The following is a 22,740-nucleotide window of genomic DNA, read 5'->3' as shown; positions in this document are numbered from 1 at the left end:
AAGAGAGGCTGCTATTCAGAGATTTTAATTGGATCTGGATTTTGTTAGGACATGTTATTGAAGAGAGGGCTGACAGCAGAACACATTATATGTATTAGGCCAAAACTGCCATCTTAATGCTCAGTACGGATGTTGAACACGAAGCCCCTTCAGAGAAAAGGATTCAAGCTAGACATGGTGTGTCATGTACCACTGGACTTCTGCCACAGAGCCACTGACCCAGGCAGCACACATTCTGGCCTGACTCTGCAAGATGAATCTCATCTCAGAAAGCAAACACTCTCTACATCACCTTACAACAGGGTCGACAGTAGTAATCAGGTTTCCAATTACTTCAGACCTCTTCCTAAGCTTACAGTCACACTATCCAGACTCTAAATCCTTAGTTTCATTCATCTCCAGGATTTGATCTGAAACTCATCAATTATTTGTTCCTGCACTTATATTCAATACTGGGTTATCAAGTCTTCGTTTCCTTGGCCTAGATGTGTTACTAGAATACTGACACTGAAATGAAAAGAAATGCTGGACAGAAGTCAGAGACAACTTCTGAGTCAGATCAGGTCTCCCAAAATCTGAGGGTGACAGCCATATCTTTGATTGAAGCTAATTATGCAGAAGAAATCACAAGCCTAAACCTTGGACTCCATTCGCAATTTTCCCAACATGGAAGCAAGATGGAATAAAAGAATTTATCTGGGGGCACTGGAGCATCTCTGCTATGAGCAAAAGCTGAGGGAGCTGGGCTTGTTTAACCTGAAGAAGAGAAGACTGAGACAGGATCCTCTAAATGCTTGTAAGTGTCTCAAGGGTGGGTGTCAGGAGGATGGGGCCAGACTCTTTTCAGTGGTGCCCAGCGACAGGACAAGGGGCAATGGGCACACACTGAAGCAGAGGAAGTTCCAGCTGAACATGAGGAAGAACTTCTTCCCTCTGAGGGTGACGGAGCCCTGGAACAGGCTGCCCAGAGGGGCTGGGGAGTCTCCTCCTCTGGAGATACTCAAGACCCCCCTGGACGCGGTCCTGTGCAGCCTGCTCTGGGTGACCCTGCTTTGGCAGGGCGGTTGGACTAGATGACCCACAGAAGTCCCTTCCAACCCCTGCCATTCTGTGACTCTGTGATTTGTTCTTGTCTCTACTTACAACAATATTTTCTAGTCTTGCTTTATTTACTGCTCTTGAACTGACTGGGGAAAAAAAAGACCATAAATATTGCTCTACCAGTATTTCTTTCAGGAGATGAATTTTATGTTTCAAGGCGATTATTACAGCACACTTTTAGTGCTAGCTACATGAAGTAAATTCTGTTGTCATGGTCTGTGAACCCTGACTTAAAATTAGATGCTAAAATCAGATACAAGGAAATCAACATGCAGTGACCGCCTCCTGGAAAACGCACTATCTGCTAAGAATACTCCATGCAGTTAGATTTCATTTGGCATAAATCGTACCTGATTCGTATGCAGCTGCCACCAGCAGAAGTAAGATGAACATATCTAATAGTGGAAAGCAGTACAGAGGAGCTAACCCCTGGCAACCCTAATTTTCTTGTAACGTAAGATGGGAATTTTAACCCTACTTTATCTCCCCCCAGAAACAGCAAATTCAAACCAGAGAGCCACAGCAGGATAAAAAAGCATACCATACTGGTAGAACCTGAAAGATCCCTAAAGCACTTCAAAGCTAAACAAGAAAACTAGAAGTGCCTGAATGCAGCCCTCAGCATAATATTGATACATGTAATTATCACACACAACTGACTAAATAGGTAGAAGCGGAAAGTCAGTCATAAAATAGTAATAATCAAAAAAAATACTACAACAAACTACAAAAAGTATATACGAATGTGCAGAAACAGTGTGAGCAAGCATATTTTAATCCATGACATTTTCAGAGGTAGGTCATTCCTGAATCTTGACATTTCATGCAGTATATCATTTTTATAGTTCACAAAAGTATTCAGTCACACTGAAAAATATACAGAGATCACAATATATTTAAAAGAAATGTTGTGTCAGATAGGCTGAAAACAGGGAAGTTTGGAGTTATCTTTTCTCATCTAGTAGAGCTGGCAGCTAAACTGGCAACAAACCAACAAAAAAAACCCAATTACATTAAGAGTTATTCTTGATGTCTTGTAACTACTTCAAGAATTCAGTATGCAGTTTGATGCAAATTGTAAAGAATACAGCATATAGCTGACTAGAGGAAGTTTTAAAGAACATTTTATTTCCCTCTTCCCCGTTCTTCTTCATTGAGGTTGACTGCTAGTGGACAAGAAACATCTAGTAAAGAACTAGTCAAAGTAGCTTACAATTCAGGTCATCACAGTATGGATCATCTAGAATGGATGAGTGCACTAATTTTTCCACCTGTGCAAGCTTGCAGAAATGAACTGAGCAAGACACCCATATTCTAGTCCCTGAACAACAGATGTCTACGTAATAAATACAACATGATATTGCAAAATTACAACTGTACTCTTCAGAAAACAAGGACTAATACAAGAATGAAATAAAGACTGAGCCCAGGAAGCACACAAATTTTGAAATCCATAGAAAGACTGAATGCTTTATGTTTTGGATACTATCCGTTTAATTAAAAGGCTCTCTCTAGAGTAACAAAATCACTAAAATAAAAGTAATCCATAATTCACATGTTTATAAAACCAAATTATTTTTTGTTTTGTCAGGGTTAGATTTAGAAAAGCATTTGGTCCTGAACCAGTAATCCTGTAAGGACTACTAAAATTTTTTTAATATTTAATGACACAAGTTAATGACATCCTCTTTTGTAGTTTCATAAAATGGAAAGGAAGAAGCTATTCTGGATTCTTTGAGAGGGGTCTCAAAAGCTTTCCTTGAAATTCTAATATCTAACTGAAGACAAATATGAACTTGTTTTCTTGCCCCCAATGGAGTTCCATTTATCTCTGAATGGTTTATGTCTAAATAATGCCAAAATATCCCTCCAGAATCTGTTTAACGTTTGGGGTCATAAATACCTTTTTCATCAAGTAATTTACTTACTCTGGGAATGGTGGATCAGTAAATAGTGCAGAGTAGCTGACCAGAGGACACTACAAGAAATTCTAGGAGAAGTATTCTACTTAGCTTTCTGCTATGAGGACATAAAGTTCTTAAATTATGAATATAAACACTATATTGTACTATTAGTTTACATGGCAAATTTATTAATAATATAGTACAAATATTCCCAGAAAAGTAACATGACATGCAGATAGTCATCCTCTGTTAAAGCTATGAACAGGAAAAAGCAGCTATATTTTAAGAAGAAAAACGAATAGGTTTCAAAGGACTGCAAGTAGGAGTGACTGGAGAACCACATACACCACTGGGCATTTATCAATTGATTAAAAAAACATCATTAATTTATTTCATTTATCAGAAATATTTTAACATGTTGGCTACATGCAATGCTACATGCAGAAGAAATTACTTACACTAACAGATTCTCAATGCAGTTGCCCCAAAGTAAGAACCTGCTTGACTGACGAAGCTGAGATGAGGAATTGTATCTTTGTAAGCCAGATAATAGATTACTTCAACAAACCAATTAATTTTCTAGCATTCCAGCTGGAAAGCTTCCACAACATTCACACATCTAACCACTTATTCATGAAAGGAGGGAATGCCTACTACTGTTCTGAAATAGCAGCAAGGAGTCCTGAAGCAAAGCTAGTCAGTAGTCACATCGGAAAAATAAGTACTGATTGCTAGTGTGGTTTATCAATAAAGAAAATTAAAAGCAATTAAACTAAATTGAATTAAACCAAAGAAGAAGCGAAGAGGTTTTTTTCAAAGCTTGGATCTATTTCTTTCCTCCAAACAAGACCAAAACTGCCTGGGTTGCCATTTCATAACCAGCATTACCAAAATAATCTTAAAATTCTATAGATATTTAAAAAACCACTATCAAAGCCGTTTTCAATGCCAAATACATCAATCATTAATGTATCTCACTCCCTCTTTTTCATATTACCACTCTCACCTACATGTCAAATCGTAATTCACATGTCAAATTATAATTCTGGAGACTGCAACTCCTTAGAAAACTCTCGCTATAAGCTTCAAAACTTCTAGCAACTTACTTCAGTGTTTCAAGTGACATTTGCAAGTTATAATTTCTTTCCTGTTCTGGCAATTTTGAGAACTCCACCAAGCATGGGTGTTGTCTTTTGTTGTCATCTCTAACCTGAAAAGACAGTAAAGAAGTAAGTTTAATGTGTCTTAAAAACTAGAAGAAATGTAAAAACTGTCCAAAACTCAAAGTACTTAAACCTGATCCTGTCAGAACTACTCAAACTGAACAACACTTCAAAACAGAAAGTATTCTGTATTCTCAGAGCATGATCATTCTGTTCAAGTAAGGCAGAATTTACATTTTCAAATAAACTTCAGATTCGCAGATGTCTAGTGGAATAAACACTAATTTGTAGATTTCATTATACAGATGTTCACAACAAATACGCAAAGTTCAAGAACAGTGCAATCTATGTCATATTTTGACATACAGCCATAAAATAACAATTCGTCAGCATCATGTTTGAAAAATTATGTATTCAGTTTGTATAAATATGTTGATATGAATAGTACTGAAGTCCTTACCATACAACAGTAACTATAAAAAGGATATATCTACCCTATCTCTTAATTAAGAAAATGTTTGTTTCTTAGTTATGTCTAATAGTACACAAGCTGAATGCAACTGTTCAGCTGTCACAAATGATTGTAAAATTAATTTACTTATACTGCAGTGACAGCAGAGTCATGATGACCATAATTTACAAAATTCTACGTTTTATAAACTTAAAAATACAATAAAAAAATATTTTTAACCTGAACCACCTCTATACAGTTTTAGTCTAATACTGGCCATAGCTAGGAAGGACAACCTGAGAGGCTGAGATAACTGAGCATTGTACTGCTCTCAGTTTTGCATATTTATTGTGCAAGAGCTCAGTCAACAAAATCTATGAAGATTATCTTGCTAGAAGGCTTGATAAAAAACATCAGTTTGCAAATATTAGCTAAAAGATACCAATGAAAGTACTAACATTTGCTCAGTTGAGACTACATTTTTACCCATATGTTAAAACACTTTTGTGTCCATCTTTCATGAACCATAAGCTCACCATTTATATTAATCTTTAAATCTGCAAAGGGAAAGCTATTGAAAAATAACATGATTGACAACTTTTGACGAATCAGATAATTCTGCTGGAAAATGGAATGTTGCCTAACTTTTGTACTTTTTCCAAATTGACCTTTACTCATTTGGTGAATATAGGACGGCTTTTAAATTATTTTAGCCAAAAAAAGACCAAGGCAGGAATTCTCAGTGTAGTTGTACCATTGAACCAGGTATAATCTGTTCTCAACAGCTTGATCTGTTGTTCACATATAGAACCAGATTTATGTTTAAAAACTGTAAGAAAGTCAGTAGCATATAAACTGGCATGAAATTTCTGACTTTCAGAAAAATAATCTATCAATCACACTTAAACTGATTGCTTGCCCTGCACACTGCATCAAACATTAGAGCTTTTCTTTGGATACCTTAACATAAATGTCTTAAAATGAAAAAGGTCTAGCATCATGGCAATAAATCCATATGCAGTATCTAAGATTACACTTAAATAAAATCATAATATTGGTACAGAAATATTGTGTATTAGAGTAGGGGAAGGAAAAAAATAGCCATCTGCAAACCATAACCTATTTGTAAAGTTTCTCTATTTTCATGTCGTGAGTGTTAATTGTACATGAGTACTCATAGAGTGAATACAAACACGGATCACTGATAGATAAAAATGTTTTTTATTTATAATCTTCTATTTTTGCCAGTTCTGTGTTTTTCTATAACAGCAACTGAACTGTACACTACTACTCCATCTTGTTTATTCTCATGAAAAAAATCTCACATTTCTCTGTAACATTTATGAGTAACATATTTTTGCATATTCTGCAAAATGCAGTCATCAGCAGTCATTTGTTTATGTTTTGGATTGAAAAATATTTACAATCTCCAGGGGATATTTATCTTCATTTGATGGGATTAAGGTTCTTTGGCAATACCAGGAATTCAACTGTCAAGCTACTTGATCAAAATCATTAACAGGTGAAATGAGAAACATCTTTTAATGGACACTGAAAATGCTTATTTGCAGACTTCTTTCTAAGACCTATGGTAATCTGTATCAATCAAGATTCAGTATAGTCTCCAGTAAGAAGGATTACTTCAGATCTGTTTACAGCTAATTTAAATCTCAGATGTCAGGTGTTTTCCTCAGAATTCCAATGTTAATTGCCTTTCCCCTAGTGATACTCTTTTCACTCTACAGCTACAACGTATAATACTTCTACTATATATTCAACATGTTCTATAGGTTGCCTTCCCGTCCCTCACCCCTTTTTTTCTGAGCACAGTACAAAAATCTACTGACTTGCAAATAGCTTATATAGGTGGCAGAACTCATGACACCTACCAATTCTTAATTTTTCTGGCTGGTTTTAAATGTACAGTGACGTTTAACAGAAACAAAGATATGCAGAGCATACTTAGGCTTATAACTAAGCCAGTCAACAAAAGTCCTTAATTTTGCTGTATTAACTTGTTATTTTACTTCATTACATGTATAAAATGCAGTAGTAATATCGCATGCAAAACTGGGTATCACTTTGGTGATACTACACACAGATCTGATGAAACAAGTAAGTGGGAGTAAATATAAAATTCAATCTACAGCAGATTTTTTGAATAATCTGCAGACATTTAAATCTACAGATTCTCTGTCTTTTAGCTTTTAAACTTTTTGACTTGGTGAAAAAACACCACATTTTCAAAAATGCTATCTGCTGTATATAATGCATCTTGCTCTGAATTAAAAAGACCAAATCTAAGATTAGGGCACTCGCATGTGTGCTTCTAACCCAACTGATTTCTGTTTCATGCCTTCCCTCAGTACTCAGTACCTGCAGTGCATCAGTTCAGATAACCAGAATTGGCAACAGTGACTTAAACTGATGAAACCAATACAATAAAGGAGTTAGTCTCCAGAAGATGAACAGCACATACTTTGTCACATTCCCAAAGTGAGCATATCCAACCACAGAACACTAAAGCTAGAGAGAGAAAGCTGAATAACTTAGAAGATTTAGCACCTGATTTCATTCTGAATATAACTACATTTATTGCTGCTTAACTTGATACTTACTATATATTTAAATTAAAATAGTATTCAACTGTACAATTAGATTCTCAATGGTAAGTAATGGTACACTAAACGTACCCGAAGATTGCTTCACAGTTAGTATGATTATACTACAATTAAAATGTTTCGACACATTAATTTAACTGGAGGTTTGTGCTTGATTTGGTGGGGAAAGCAACAACAACAAATTCTACAGAACTTCTCCGTTAATCAAATCTTTTAAGTACTGCCGTTTGCTACGTCAAATATAATAACTATGCCCAGTTATATTAACTCTGTAAACCAAACTCCTCAGAAGACCAAAACCTTTTTATTAACAAAAACAGGATACATATGTTTCTATACGCGCAGACATGTTTTTACATTTACATCTGGTATCTACTGTATGTTTCTACATACTCTTCACAGCAACAGATCTTCATAAACACCACCACTCGGGATCCAAATAACTAGCTTGTATAATTTTTTTTTTTATGATTGATTAAAAAAAAGTAAATTTAAACAACAAAACAGACTGCATTTTGTATCAAAGCCAGAAGCCACGTATTTTTTTCCTGTCATACTCCATGAAAAGTAGGAAAGAGATAAGAAAATAGCTATGTGGAGCATCTAATACAGATATAAGCCTGAAGAAGTGGAGAGAAGGAAGAAGAAAAGCAGATATAATGGAATTTCCTATAAGCAATACTTATTTTCATGAAAAATAAGTTTGGGACTTCTGAAAAATTTATGTCACTCAGTACATGTGAAGAGAACCAAGAATAACCATTTTTATTGGCTTACTCCACCAGGCAACTAAACTTCTTGGCCCAGGAACAAACAGAAGGTGAAAACCCACTACATGCTTTCTGTGCTGGCAGTTAGATTGGCTGAAAATTTCAGCATCAAACAGTTTTAATATCAGAATTTTCATTCAGAAATACACACATGCTGTTGGTTTCCACCTGCTTCTGATGGAAAGGGTCTCTAAAACCTCACTAATTTGGGAAGGATGAAAAAAAAATGCAGTCCCATTGGCAAATTGATACCCATTTACTGAATACTAGCATGCAATTAACAGAAAATTAAGTTGGAAGGTACATACTGGTCCATACTGCCAGCCAAGTTCAATCTTATTCATAACCCAAAGTTCATGGATGTTCTCTGCTAATTTTTCTCTAATCCTCTCCAGGTGGGGAGGCAAAACAATCTAAAGAGAGGAGAGAAAGAAGCTGTTACAAGTTACTTGACCATGCCACCCAAACTTTCATAACAGACAAACTTTGCACAAAGCACATCTCTCAACTAAACCGAAATCATCACTCAGTTCTTACTGACTAAAGTGAATGAGAATTCTTAGATCAACAGAAATACTCTAGCCTATGCACTTAACAAGTTCCAGAGTCTGACCAGCAAGTGAAAACAGTTTAAATCCAACACCTCCAAATGGCACGGAACACATTCCTGGCAGCTAGCTAGAAACTACTCAAACCAATACTGTTTCTCAGCTTAAAAAATGCTAAAAATCTTGACAACCAAGGGAACGCTATGAAAAACACTTCAGGTAAATACAAGCATTTGAGAACTGAACCCCATTAAAAAAAAAAGAAAAAAAAAATTAGATGATGATGACAGGTGACAAGCGCAATCAGGACAGCACATCACTCTACCTCCAAAATTTGAAATAAAGTCTGCTTTACCTCAAAAGCCAGACACCTCCAATACACAGTGCTGTGAATCATGATAATGTTACCCTGATTGTTGGTGTTACAGAAAAATAACTTCATGACACATGTAGAATTCTGTATTTAGTGCATAATGGCAACAAACTAGCAAGATTGTTCTTTTTTATGTTTTTTTCAGGAACGAGTTCCTAACTATAGTAAAATCTGAGCACACGGCATACAAAAATTTGTATTAGTACAAACTCTGGTCAAGTGTACAACAAACTCTTGCTATCTATGATCAGAGACATTTACTGCCCACAGTGAGTCAAATGCCACTCTCCATAACCTGCAAGTCCAGTAAAGAACTAGAGCTGAAGCTGGTCTAAAAGTCTTATCATAACACAAAGTCTTCAGTAATTTTAATTGAACAGTAATAAAAATGGTTAGTAATAGCACAAGAAGTTCAAATATTCTTTTTTGCCTACTCTAATATTAAGGGTACAACATTCTCTATTATAGTGCTTCTGAACCAAAATATATGATGCAATATGATGCACTGTAAGGACTTTACACACCATTTTTCAGTTTCTTGCAATGGAACATAACAACCAAATCCCAAGAAAAACCAAGTTTGAGACAAGCCGCAAACTCAATCAAATGTGAAATAACACAGGCCTATAACGTGTGTGTTTAAAAATGAAAATGCAATCTATCAGTTTCCATACCTGGCTAGTATCTACCGGAACTGGAGTGAAAGCTGCTTGTGACAGAGAGATAGTGGGACCCAATAAGTCTCTTGTATAGCTACGATCCTGCTTGTACTCTCGGCTATGCTCCACTTTCAGCTTCTCTTTCGGTAGGACAGCTTCAAAGCAAGGGGCATATCCAGGTGGAGGAAGGAACTTGAATTCTCCATGGCGACCACCAAGCAAGAAACGTACCCTGTAAACATCAGAGTTACTTTAGATAACAGACATCTCTGGTGTCAAACCTAATCAGTTTGTAAGCCTAACAACTACCAAACGCTATTTAAAAAAAAAAAAGGGAAAAAAAAATTTCAATTTTCCAGCTTATCTGCATTGTTTACAGTTCAACGTCCTTTAACTAGTGCTGGAGTTTATGAAAAAGGAGGTGCAAAAAACATGGGGAAAAGTAAACAATTCTTTCTTTTAGTTGCTTTCCATTTCCATAAAAGTATTCTAAATCATGAGACCGAAAGCAAAGACAGAAGGAGAGAACGGTCAGTTTACTTAGTACACCTATGAAGTAAGCAGCTACTTAGCACATCTATGAAGTAAGCAGCAACCTTTCAGGTCTCAGAAGGCAGAGATTATAATCCAGAGTAATCAAACAACTACCTCTGAACTCCCTCCGTTGAGGAGTTCTCCATTCTCTCTCATTTGAGAGACAAGCCTGAAGACTCCACAGAATACGATTCTTTCTTTTCTCTCACAGAACACTAAATCCTTAGGACACCACACAAAAAACCTCCCCTATTGTCTTCCCTAAAACATATACTTGCCATGTTAGTAGAAACCTATGGGAAAGCATTCTTCTATTCATTAGAAAATGGTGACTTTGTCATGGTTTTTTGTCACTGAAAAATTCAGTGAATGAGGTGATCATGAAGTAGCAATGACATAGTATTGAAAAATCTTCCCAGAACATTGCCATCCAGTAGAAATCAAAAAACACCCCAAAAACTAGCCTTACAACAGAATTGTTTTGTCTCAATTCTATTTACTGAGTATTTTACAAGATTTTTGTCACTGCTATACCAGAACACTCTCCAAAACCACACGCAGCACACAAGTATCTGTCAAACATTTCTCTCGTGAGGGAGATAATGCATGCAGATTTATAGCTTTGCACTTCATAGCATGCATGTCTATAATTTTACCACGTTGTATCTCCTGTATTATGCAAGGCAAAGTCTAAAGAGGTGCATTTTGCATCTGGAATGAGAGGCTGATATGCCCACTGTGTGATAGCTCAGCTTCTGTAGTATTCACCACAGTCTTTGAATGATCCCTTGCAGAGCACTGATCTGTCTCCAATAGAAATCCGCTTTCAACCTTCACCTTTGCCAGTCCTGCTAAAGTTGGTCCCCCCGCTGGAACATCACACAGTCTTTTTTAACATTATAGACTCAAACTATTCAATACATGGAAGCAGAAGTCTGGCACCTCAAGGGAGACTTGAAATTTTACAGAAAACCAGTACGGCAACCAGGACACAGATTGACTGAAATCATATTAACTCATCCAGCTGAAAAGAAAGTGTACCACCATTTCTTAAGATAACTGCAGGTAATGCATCTTCAAATAACAGTGACCACCTCATTACAATTGAATTAGGGCAAATATATTTTTAATATCAAAGACTGGTGGTGTTCTTCCCATATAGGTAAAATGCTGTCCTAGAGTGAACGTGTAGCAATGTGTCAGCTAAGAAATTACGAAGCAGCCATTTCTAAGGTCTATCTACAAACCACCTGAATACACTGGTGTGCTGAAAAACAACAGATGCACTCTCTCTTCAGGGCTCCGTTGTAGATCTCACTATCCAAGAACTGGAACTGTGCCAAAGAAGCAGATGTCAGAACAGGAAATGAGAGCAAAGACAGCCAGGGAAATATTCAGCATATTCACATATACAGGAAAAAAAAACAGACCAGGGAAAAAAAAACTACACGAGATGCTAACTTTATTCCTGCAGAGAAGCTGACAACTGGGAAGAAGAGGCCATCTATGTTGAAATTCTCAAACATTCCTTGAACTGGCTGACCATTTATGCGGAAAGAGATGCTGGGGGCACTCAGGTCCAAACAGCAGCTAATAACATCATCAGTTCTTAACAGATGTTGGTTGGGAGAATTTACTGTTCGTGCTACACAACCTATGGAAGTAAAGGAGACATATTTAGCAACACTTCTGAAAATCATACAGGTTTTCACAGCTGCCTAAAAAAAGAGAAAGAAAATATAGCAATAGAGCACAAACACATTAATACACAAACATCTAACCTATAACATCCAAGACCTGATTTTAAGCTTCCAATATAGTGAACAGAAGCATACAATCGTATCTATGTTATTTTAATAACGAATAATATGATTGAATTATATTTAATGTAAGTGAAAATAATTACTGATGCCCATATAAACAGTCAAAACCAAGAAAACTAAATTTTATTCTTCACAGTAGTAGAAGTGCACATCAAAAAACAAACATTAGTATCTAATACGAAACATAGTATACTTTACTAAAGAATGCTTCATTATTCAAGATAAGGACAAGTACTGAATGTTAAATTATTTAGGAAAAGTAAAGTACTCCCTGTTATTAAGGGCCACATCATGGTAACCTCGCAAACTTGTATAAGACGATACTATTCAGTTTCACAATCAAATCTCAAACCAACATTTTTGTGACATATACAAAGACAGCAGCAATTTTGAGGCATATATATTCAGTAATATCTGAATTTCTCTTCAGTAAGTTTTGTGTGAATCCTAAAGGATCATTCTGTCTTGCATCAAACCACATTTACACAAGCACACCTGCTTCCCAAGACAAATAACCTACAGAATACAGAAAAAGGAAATTACTTTTTTCTGATATTTACTGCCGTCTACAACAGAAAATTCGTGGAAAAGCATAAAAATTGTATGAAAATATCTCTAGACATGTTTTCCAAGAATAAGATGTCTGCAAGACATTAAATCATAAGGCATATTAAGAACAGAAGACTGACTTTCTAACTATGCTGTCTATCTTCTGTAAACATGAAGGACGTAACTAAAAGCACTGTATTTCCAAGAAGGTGAACATAGCCTATGTTTTTAACAGTAGCAAAAAGAAGAAAAGAAAAATCTCCAGAATTCCTGCAGATAAATGTTCACAAACACCCCACCACCCTGCCCCAGGAAAAATAAAAAACACTTGCGATACTCCACATATGGAGAATGACTTCCTGATACTGCCACGTAGTCTGCAGACTGCAGGACAGATGCTCCTGTGCAATCTGCCCCTCTTGATAAGGCAATCAACAGTATAGTTGGGAAGGAAAAAAAAAACAGTTTTCAGATGCTTTTGCTGCTTCCCTACACCGTTTCAAGAAAGGATGTGCTTGGCTCAGTTGTTGCTGTAATAGTCAGTTCCATAAGCAAAGGCAGAGGAATGACATGAAGCAATCCTACGGGCCCTCACAAATTAAGAAATCAAGAAACACTGCTGAGAAACAGAGTAGCAGTCACAGTGTAAGGACTGGCTTGCAACGAAACCATCTTCTACCAGCTCTACATCCCCAAACTCACAGAGCACAGTAGAGAATAGCAGAGAAAAACATCACAACAGCTGAGAACGAGTTTCAAACAAATCACAGAAAGGGACAGTTCTTTAATGGCAGGGATAACTGAACTCTAAAAGAGCTATCAACGAAGAATGGATCCTTCATCTCCTTAAGGCATACTATTTGAGACTAGATGCCTTTTCAGATGTTTAAATTTAGCCAAATACAGGTTATTGGGATCACTGCAGGGCTGACTGTTAACAGAAATATGTACTGGCCTTTGATGAACACACAGTCAGATCAAGTGATCTAAGTGCCTTTCTGGCCTTAGGCCAGAGTTCCACTTCTCCATATTACAGAAGCAATTGCAAGACTGAAGAAACAATTGTAAATTAAGTGTGATTCTGGGAAAGGCTTGGTCCAGAACAGAAACTCAGGGGTGGAAATTATTGTTGCTATTCATTAATGCAGCAAAGACTTCATGCTCAGAAGATTCTTTTCAAAATGTCATTGCAGAGATTTACCAAGATGCAGCCTGGAATTATGGAAGAAGAAGAAAGACCATGATTTTCAACATTCAACTGTTTTAAGTCCTTCCAAGTTTAAGAAGTATGTATTACATGAGAACGTCAATGAAGACAGAAGTCTTTTCAAATCTACCAGCCACACCCACAACGGAGATTAATATACAAAAATTGCACATGAAAAGGTGGCCTGAATTTTTTGACTGGGCTGGATTATTGATTTGAGAACCACAAACAATTGTTCATTTATTCTTTTGTGACATTTCTGATTAAAAAGTTTTCAGTGGGTAGAAAAATCATTTTGATTTTCAGTGATCTTTTCGTTCCTCCCTAAAATGGACCCTAACTACAAAAGTTACTTCAGTTGTCTCATTATTGTCCAGTTCTTCTGTAATAATACTTTATCTGACAAACTCAGTTATGACACAGCTTTAATGACACCATTAATTATGCGTCATTGTTCCAAACTAATTGTCACTATACAAGAGGCAAAGTGGCAGCTACTTTCTTGAGATGCCACTCCAGTTGATATGTTATTACTTAATAATAAAATCCATTGCTATTTTGATTGGAAAAGTCTTTTGAAATGTAAAACTGCATTCTTTTCCAAGTACCAAGCCACAATGCGTCAAAACTCTGAAGACTTTGAATGATACAAACAGCTGACTCACTAAAAGGTCTCTCTTGTCTGCTAAGGAGCTTTAGAAAACTTGCTCAAGTCTTCATAGTGGCAAGAACTGCCAATCCAACAAGCTTAACCCAGTTTCCAATCAGCTCTGCAGTTCATCATTGCCCAATCCTCTCTCAAAATCAAACCAAAAAAGTTTTTCCTCAACAAAGCGAAACCACAGTAAAAACTTTTTTCAAGAGGTTTAGGACTGTCCATGTATAGGATTACCCATTCTAAGCCATATCTGCAAATCGTTTCACAGAAGTTAAATTACGTGGAAAAGATTAAGAAAAAGAACACAAGCTTGCTTTCTTATTATTCTGATTTTGCTGAGCCAATCCAGTTTGAGGAAAGAATAAGGTATTTGCAGAATCAACAGTAAATACAAATACTTTAGATTCTCAGTTCAGCTTCCTTTAACACTAGAATTTGCTTACAGAAATTACTATTAACGAATAGATCCAAGCTGGGCCAGTAACATTTTAAAGATGAATACCTGACCAAATACATAATACACAAGCTAGGAATGTGATTCTGCAAGTCTTGCAATAAACAGTCAGTCTTAATGTGTGTAAATAAAAACTCACTACAGAAAAATATCTGGTTTTAAAATGTATGGAAAAAAAGCATATTTAAAAATCTTCACCTCTAAAGTATTTCTAAACTAAAGATCCATATTAAAAATCTGTTTAACAAAAGAAAAAGAAAAAAAAAAAGTGTCCTGTGAATTATATCTCTCAGGCTGTTCTTACACTATCACAGAGGAATTACAAATCCAGAAAACTGTTTGTCAGATTTCATTTTTTGCATCTCTGAAGTTTTAAATAAAATCTTTATAGATACTATGAAAAAAAAAACCAAAAATAACTCCCAGTGAAATTCCCAATAAATTATTGTTCTATCTGCATTACTTTGTATAAAACATATTTTTCAATATGCAATATTGACAAACTTCAAATACATTCTGATACAGGGTACTCTCTCTGTATATTCCAGGTGTCAGCTGAAGCATCTGATTCACTTTGCTGCTGTTGAAAACAAATTCACTGGAATTGCAAACAACGTTCTAGTATTAAAAATAAATTAAAAAGAGAATACCTGACCACAGATGCAGCCCATCAAAGCCATAGGAATACAAGTCATCACCAACACCATTTCCTCCCCATTCTGCTCCTCCCCCTGGATATGGTGAGTAGCCCTCTGTTGAAGCCCAGCCCACTCGTAGATGAGTTGATTCTGCAGTCACAAAGGGCTCTAGATGATCCACCATAAGCTCATAGTACCATTTTCTGTATTGGGCAGAGCCTTCACTAATCCCCAAGAAGATGTTGGGTCGCATGCTTAAACAGAAAGAATAAAAACAATTATTAAAAGCTTATCTCAAGAAAGAACTACTGCAGACTCTTCATTGAACTCTAATTTCATGCCTGTTTTGTGTGATTAAAACAACAGAAGGAATTTTATTTACTCATTTATTCTGGTGAAAAATGCTCTATATAGTTAAAGTAACAAAGTGTTTGTTTCAGTAACTGAAGCCGTATTCTCACTCAGATACCAATATGTTATGTTTGAACATTTAATAGATGTTAAACCCTACAAAGAAAAGTGACAGCTCTTCACCAGTTACCAACAAATGTAGTAAGTACACACTGCAGGTTTAATTTTACTTAGCAAACTGCATTCTATAACACTGATTATCCATACAAGACAAAACCATTTACAAAGACACAAAAGTAAAGTGTCAAACTATTTCAAAATCCTTTTGTACCTCTTCCTTCCTTATTCCAAGTTTTGCATAACTCAGCAATTTGCAGTGTTTGTACCAACCCTTAATATTAATTTGATATTGCTGCTACTGATGATTTTAGAGTACTTCACAAGCATACTTGAAAGGTAAAACTATTACTGTGTTTCTTCTTTATCTAGTTATCTATGTAGAGTCACACCTCTAAAGGTCAGGAGGGGAAAACAGGAAAGAAAACTATGCTATTCTAACCTGATTTGGGGGATAATACTGAATGTAGAATCTCATCCCAAAAAATCTGTCTCCAGACAATCGTTACTGTGTCAACTTTGTATTAAGAAAGCCATCCAATCTTGAATTAAAGCCACACAGCACAGAAGTATCCAAGATCAATGCTCGGTATATTTCCTCAGTGGTTGGTTAACTGTATTGTGAGAAATCTTGCAGACTTCCAGGCTGAATGCACCTAGTTTTCACACCCTTCTACTGGAGTGGGTTATAACTTCCATAAATATTTTCCTTCCGTATACAAGCTGCCTAATCAACACAAATGTAGCTCTAAGCCAGATTCGGCGCACACCATGCCTTCTGGTGTAGGGAATGTAGGGGGAGGAAGAAGGGTTGATAGAGGCTGTTAAATACAAGTCAGTGTAAAAGCAGACTTTATTGATCTGACTGCTTATAAAATAACTTGTTCTATCACGTGAGACTAATACACTTTCCTTCTAGAAGTATAACGGATGTCTTTTGCCAAAAGTTTGAGTACAGAATCACACAGAATCACAGAATGTTCGGGGTTGGAAGGGATCTCTGTGGATCATCTAGTCCAACCCCCCTCTCAAAGCAGGGTCACCCAGAGCAGGCTGCACAGGACCGCGTCCAGGCAGGTCTTGAATATCTCCAGAGAAGGAGACTACACAACCTCTCTGGGCAACCTGTTCCAGTGCTCTGTCACCCTCAGGGTGAAGAAGTTCTTCCTCAAGTATAGATACTCTTCACTTTTTTACAAGTCAAAAATTTAATATCTTCAAAAATATAAACAAAACCTGACAAAAGCCATCTTTCAGAAAAGTAAAATAATTTGTAAGTTATTGGCAAGATCACCAAGTGAAACTTTCCTGCCTGAACACAATATCAGCTTTATTACGCCTTTTTCCAGACTCCACAATTTAATCAAACTAATTGTCCAACTTACTCCTTTTAAATAGAGGCCTGTGAATAGAATTTTCCAGTCCCCTGGAAAAGTACGTTAAACAGCAATATCTTACAAAGTTCCTTTGCCAATTACTTTTGGTGCTAGGTTTGCAAGTCTTAATCTATCACTAAATGTTTTCAATGCTTCGCTGGTCTTTGTGGCTTTTGAGAAAATAATCTTTTCTTCCTTATAGCTGCAAGAATATGAATATTTTCATTCACAACTTTCTAATGCAGAGCAAAAATATGTATTAACTACATGCGCTTTTTCTAGAGCCATATTTGGGAAAGGCAGCTCTACCTTCCCTGCACAAGAGCCAAAGTAATCTCAGAAGCTCAATTAGTATCCATACATTTAATATTTCTTCTCATGCATTTTTAACAGAAATTTTCATTAGTGATTTTAGCACTCCCATTATAGCATCTTTCCATGTGTTGTATATGTTGGTATGCTATTGGATGTGTTGGGGAAAGTCAAGTCACATGGTTATGAAAAATATGAGTGCATGTATTAGCTATAAAATTGTCAAGTTCATTTCACCTTTAGACTTGAATTTATTTTTACTTAAAAAGGCCTCCTTATAACAAAAAGTTGTGGATTTTTTATGTTTTTCAGCATCTGATATATCCTACGAACTCCAAATTGTAAGTACTATTTCTACGTTTCAACTTTCATTCTCACTTAATGATCGAGACTTAAGAAGAGACGTAAGTTTGAGACAGGAAGATCCCACTCATCTTCACTTAAAGCCAGATTCTTCTGCCTCGGCATAAATTGAAACTCTGGATAAATATTTACTTTGTAAATATTACTTTGCTAGTAACAAGATGTCACTAGCTGCTTCTTGTTATTAATGACTGCTGAAAGGTAGCTTCTACAACTCTGCCAGTGGGAGGAAGGCTGAGGGCACTCCCTAAATATCCCAGGCAAAATCAACAATAATAGCAGTTTAAGAAACTGTTTCAGGTGTTTGGCACTAAGTTCTAGATTTTGACCAAAGGTGATAAAGAAATCCTCACAAGATCACAAACATCAAGGCAATCAGAGGACACTGGCTGACAAGACTTTGAAAGCACAGCTAGATCTAGACAAGAATCTTTAGAAAGACTCCGCAGTTTCACAGACGTCAAGCAGTTTAGAGCAGCTTTAGCTTGCAGCTGCTCTCGCTAACCCGTGTTTTGATTCTATTCAATATTGCAAAGATTATTTAAAATTCTAGTAAGAATAAATATCTTAACAAAAGTTTTGAAGTAAAATAGGCTTTCTGTAGTAACTATTACTTTTAACCACAAGTTTTATTCTGCTTTGTTCATAGATACAGATTTTTTTTCTTTCTCTTTTTACCTGCTCACGTGGTTGACAAGGCGTGTCTGTAAGAGCAGATCTCTTCCTGGCAGGAGATTATCACAGATTAGATGTTGATTTGACCGCACAGCTACTCCATGACAAACACAGAGAGAACACAAAACATCCAAAACCTGAAAAAAAATAGATTCTTTTCATCTTAAATATTATTTCACGCTAAGGAGTTCATAGTCATTGTGAGTTACTTCAGGCAATACAATGTTATATACCTTGTTACTGGAAGACACATAAGGGTACATAATTCATCCAACATAGCAGTTTTATTTTACAACAATTCTGAAATTCTCCTGATAATACTAAGGTATCTTCTTTCTGCTTCCCTTGAGATCTAGTGTGCATCAATGTTTTCATCAAAAAGAAGATAATGCTCTCCTTTGCATCTTCAAACTGCTCATATGCCTTCTACAAAAAGCTTCATTCCTTATTACTTAGTATTTGAAATCTAACTTCTACACAGAACAACTTGCTTGGTTTGTTCACAAATGTTCACCTAAATATACTTGTTTCTTCTTTGCCTACCTTATGGTTTCTTCCATGTTTGTCCAAAAGACAGATGATTGATTTGATATGTCCTTCCTTAATAATGTTTAGAGCTTCTGGGCTTTCCACCAACACACAGTGTAACACCTCTAGAATTCCTGCAGGAAAAAACAAAAATTATTTATTCAAAGTGCATATAAAATCATAACTGTACATAATACTTCATAATATAGAGCTCACCAACACAGAATAGTTTTAAAAATCATTGTATATGACAAACAAAAGTAAAACCAGGATTGATGTTGTACTTCTAGATTTCCCAAAATAAGTGAATGTAGTAAAAACCAGAAAGGACAGGAAAAAAGCCCTGTAAATTAATATGAAATTGTAACAACAAATATCTGATGATTAACACTCACAAATTCAAACTGGGTAAAATACTGGCTTTAGTGGCTCCAAAAGGTGAAGACTTCACACTATGTACATATTATGTACACAAAATATGCTCTCTGTATTTACAGTTTTCTGTTTCTTCGCTTAGAAAACAATATGAACCACTAATGGAATCATATACCTCCGAATTAGAGGTAAATTCCCAGTCTACCAGCCCAATGTGTATAATTTTCTTTGTTTGTCTAACAGCTACGCTGGGAGCCACAATGATGTTCTTAAAAGAGAAAATAGAAACTAGCACGAAACTAAGATGTGCAAGGAAGTAAGAACCACTAAATCTTCAGTGGCCCCTCAATTAAATGCAATTCCAATCCCAATAAAGCAGCAGTCATTGCCATCAAGAATCATTAGCCTTAAAATGGTTCCCTGCAATAGGGCAGTAAAACAGGCTCCCATGTGTACTGGATCAAGTCACCACTTGCTTTGGGATCTTCCACATTTGGCAAAGACGAATATTATGTACATGGTTTACCATTATCAGTTGCAACAGTTGTTACCACAATGTGAAAAATCAGAGCACTGAGGGAAAGCTGAGAAGCAATCTTAAACCTAGAGATAGCAATTCCTGTTTGTGCTGTACATCTCTCATCATTCTGTTTTCATGCCTGTATTCAAGCCCTGGCTCCACTCAGCTCAACTCCTGCAAAGCAAGACCCATAGAATGAATCTTCTGCTCTTTCCCACGCCACCTTTAACTGAAAGAAAAACGTAGCACTGTAAACTCTGCTTGGTGGGCGGGGGGGGGAAATCATCACACAAAAACGCTGTCTCAGTAAGACTACTCTGATCTTTCTTCGATCCTAGTGAGGAAGAGATTATCAGCCACTACAGATGAATAAGACCAGGGTCAGCTAAGGGGAAGAAAAGTCCTGAACAGCTACTAACAGAACACAGACTTCTCGTCTCAGTGCCAAGACAGAGTGACGACACAGAAATATTAGATTTGCAACTGCCTTTACGCTGATCAGCTGTCTCCATCTCACCTTAACATTCCAGATTGGATCTAAAATTTACAGAGGGAAGCAAATGCTTTTCTGTTAGATTTCCACTGATTTTGAATAAACCGCTGAAAAAAATGTGTATCATAGATAAATGACAGCTAATATTTAAGAATTTAAAGACTGTGGTTCATTCACGTAACTGTCCTCTGTATGCCTCTGAGATTTTCTGAATTTGTAAACAATAAATTAAAAATCTAGAAATGCATATTTAAGGAAAAAGAATATATATTCTGATTTATCGGGGGAATTTTTATGCATACACACACACACACACCTTTTTCTTTTTTTAAATAATTCTTGAGTAACAACAGAATATAGCCTGGAACATTATAACTAACTGATCCTAAAGCCTTTCACAAACAAAAATAAAAAATTAAAAGTTAATTGAGCAAGCATTTTAGAGACAACCAATCAAAAACTAAAAAGAAAAGCTGAAAACCATAAACTCTGAACAGAATTCAAAGTAATGAGTATAAAAAAATTGTTGGAACCAATCTATCTGTTTCTGCTAAGTATGAAATGCATGCTTATGCAGTGAATAATAATATAATGCAATGAAATAAGTAACAACTATGAAGCAATTACAGACTGGTATTAAAACCATTATTTATGAGGAATATGAATGGCCAGGAGTTCCAAGTCTAATCTACTGTCTTCTACCAGATCAAAAGAAAATCCCATCTGGAGAATTTCCCAAGCATCTGATTGAGGAAAGGACTATTAAACACCATTAACAATTTATTGTAGAAATAACCTACCTATGCAAACATATGCATTCGTAAACTTATCATAGAATCATAGGTTGGAAAAGACCTCTAAGATCATCAAGTCCAACCATCTGCCCAACACCACCATACCTACTAAATCGTATCCCAAAGTGCCACATCTACATGTTTTTTAAACACCTCCAGGGACAGTGACTCCACCACTTCCCTGGGCACTTAGGACACGTTCCATTGCTACGCACCAGCAAAGACTAAATAACTTCAGTTCAAGAGTTGTGGTGGGTTTTTTATTGTCAATTTCAGACCAACTTGTATTACCCTTACTTGCATTTGGATCAAGGTACAGATCTATTAAAAACCAAATACAAAAAGACGAACACAACCAAAGAAACTGTAGACCTGCTCATAAAGAAAAACCACCATTACCATGAAACACAGTCTTTCAAAGGACATAAACTGGGATATGCAGCCTTCTTACACGGGGATAAAAAGATATGAAGAACATTACAAAGTCATACGTCAACAAAGATTTTTAATTTTTTTCTTTAAAACTAGATTTCAGATTCCCATGCTTGTTAAGTCCAAGTTACCCTGCCAGAAGAGACAACGGTTACTTTTAAATTACTTGTAATTTGAAAGGTATTCTCATTATTCATTTCCCAATAAAATTTGAATTAAAATTAGGATTGGAATTCCCAGTGTCTTCAGTCATGGCTGCAGTCATCTGACTTCATTCAGATCTCTTGTTTTAATCTCAGACAACCTACAGCACACCATCACCTTTTATCCCAACACTATTTAATGTTTCTATCCAGGGACCTGGAGAAAGATATGTTGTCATCATTAATAAAGTGTACAGATTACTCAAGGACTGAAATGTAGTAAAGGTGGAAGACAACAGATACAGTGACAATTTGATTTATCTAGTAAAAAGGTTTCAAACAAAGTGCGTGTTTTAATATGCTTGAAGACAGAGTCACACATAGGGGTGTCAAAAACAACAAGAAGGGCTTCTTCAACTACATCAGCAGCAAAAGGAAGGCTAGGGACAATGTGGGGCCGCTGCTGAATGAGGTGGGTGTCCTGGTGACGGAGGATGCAGAGAAGGCAGAGCTACTGAATGCCTTCTTTGCTTCAGTCTTCAGTGCTAAGACTGCCCCTCAGGAATCCCAAGCCCCGGAGGTAAGAGAAGAAGCCTACAGAGAGGATGACTTTCCCTTGGTCGAGGAGGACTGTGTGAGGGATCGCTTAAGCAATCTGAATGCCCACAAATCCATGGGCCCCGATGGAATGCACCCATGATTGCTGAGAGACCTGGCGGATGTCATTGCTAAGCCACTCTCCATCATCTTTGAGAGGTCCTGGAGGACAGGAGAGGTGCCCGAGGACTGGAGAAAGGCCAATGTCACT

At 36.4% G+C, this 22,740-nt stretch overlaps 1 protein-coding gene across 9 annotated transcripts in view; it reads right to left on the bottom strand.

Annotated features, from left to right (window-relative positions):
• The window catches only part of RYR2 (ryanodine receptor 2), a 449,014-nt gene that overhangs the window by 184,892 nt on the left and 241,382 nt on the right, over positions 1–22,740 (bottom strand). For all 9 annotated transcript variants that reach the window (XM_075412466.1, XM_075412469.1, XM_075412474.1 and 6 more), the window contains 7 exons: positions 19,191–19,309; positions 18,651–18,784; positions 15,466–15,707; positions 11,586–11,778; positions 9,606–9,822; positions 8,319–8,423; positions 4,112–4,215 (listed from right to left, as the gene is read on the bottom strand). In XM_075412466.1, the coding sequence (XP_075268581.1) occupies positions 4,112–4,215; positions 8,319–8,423; positions 9,606–9,822; positions 11,586–11,778; positions 15,466–15,707; positions 18,651–18,784; positions 19,191–19,309 (1,114 nt within the window). The remainder of the gene's footprint in view (positions 1–4,111; positions 4,216–8,318; positions 8,424–9,605; positions 9,823–11,585; positions 11,779–15,465; positions 15,708–18,650; positions 18,785–19,190; positions 19,310–22,740) is intronic.

The sequence above is a fragment of the Opisthocomus hoazin genome, chromosome 2, assembly GCF_030867145.1.
Source record: "Opisthocomus hoazin isolate bOpiHoa1 chromosome 2, bOpiHoa1.hap1, whole genome shotgun sequence".
Taxonomy (NCBI): domain Eukaryota; kingdom Metazoa; phylum Chordata; class Aves; order Opisthocomiformes; family Opisthocomidae; genus Opisthocomus; species Opisthocomus hoazin.
The sequence above is the reverse complement of the archived record's forward strand: the minus strand, read 5'-3'. Positions and strand labels throughout refer to the sequence as shown.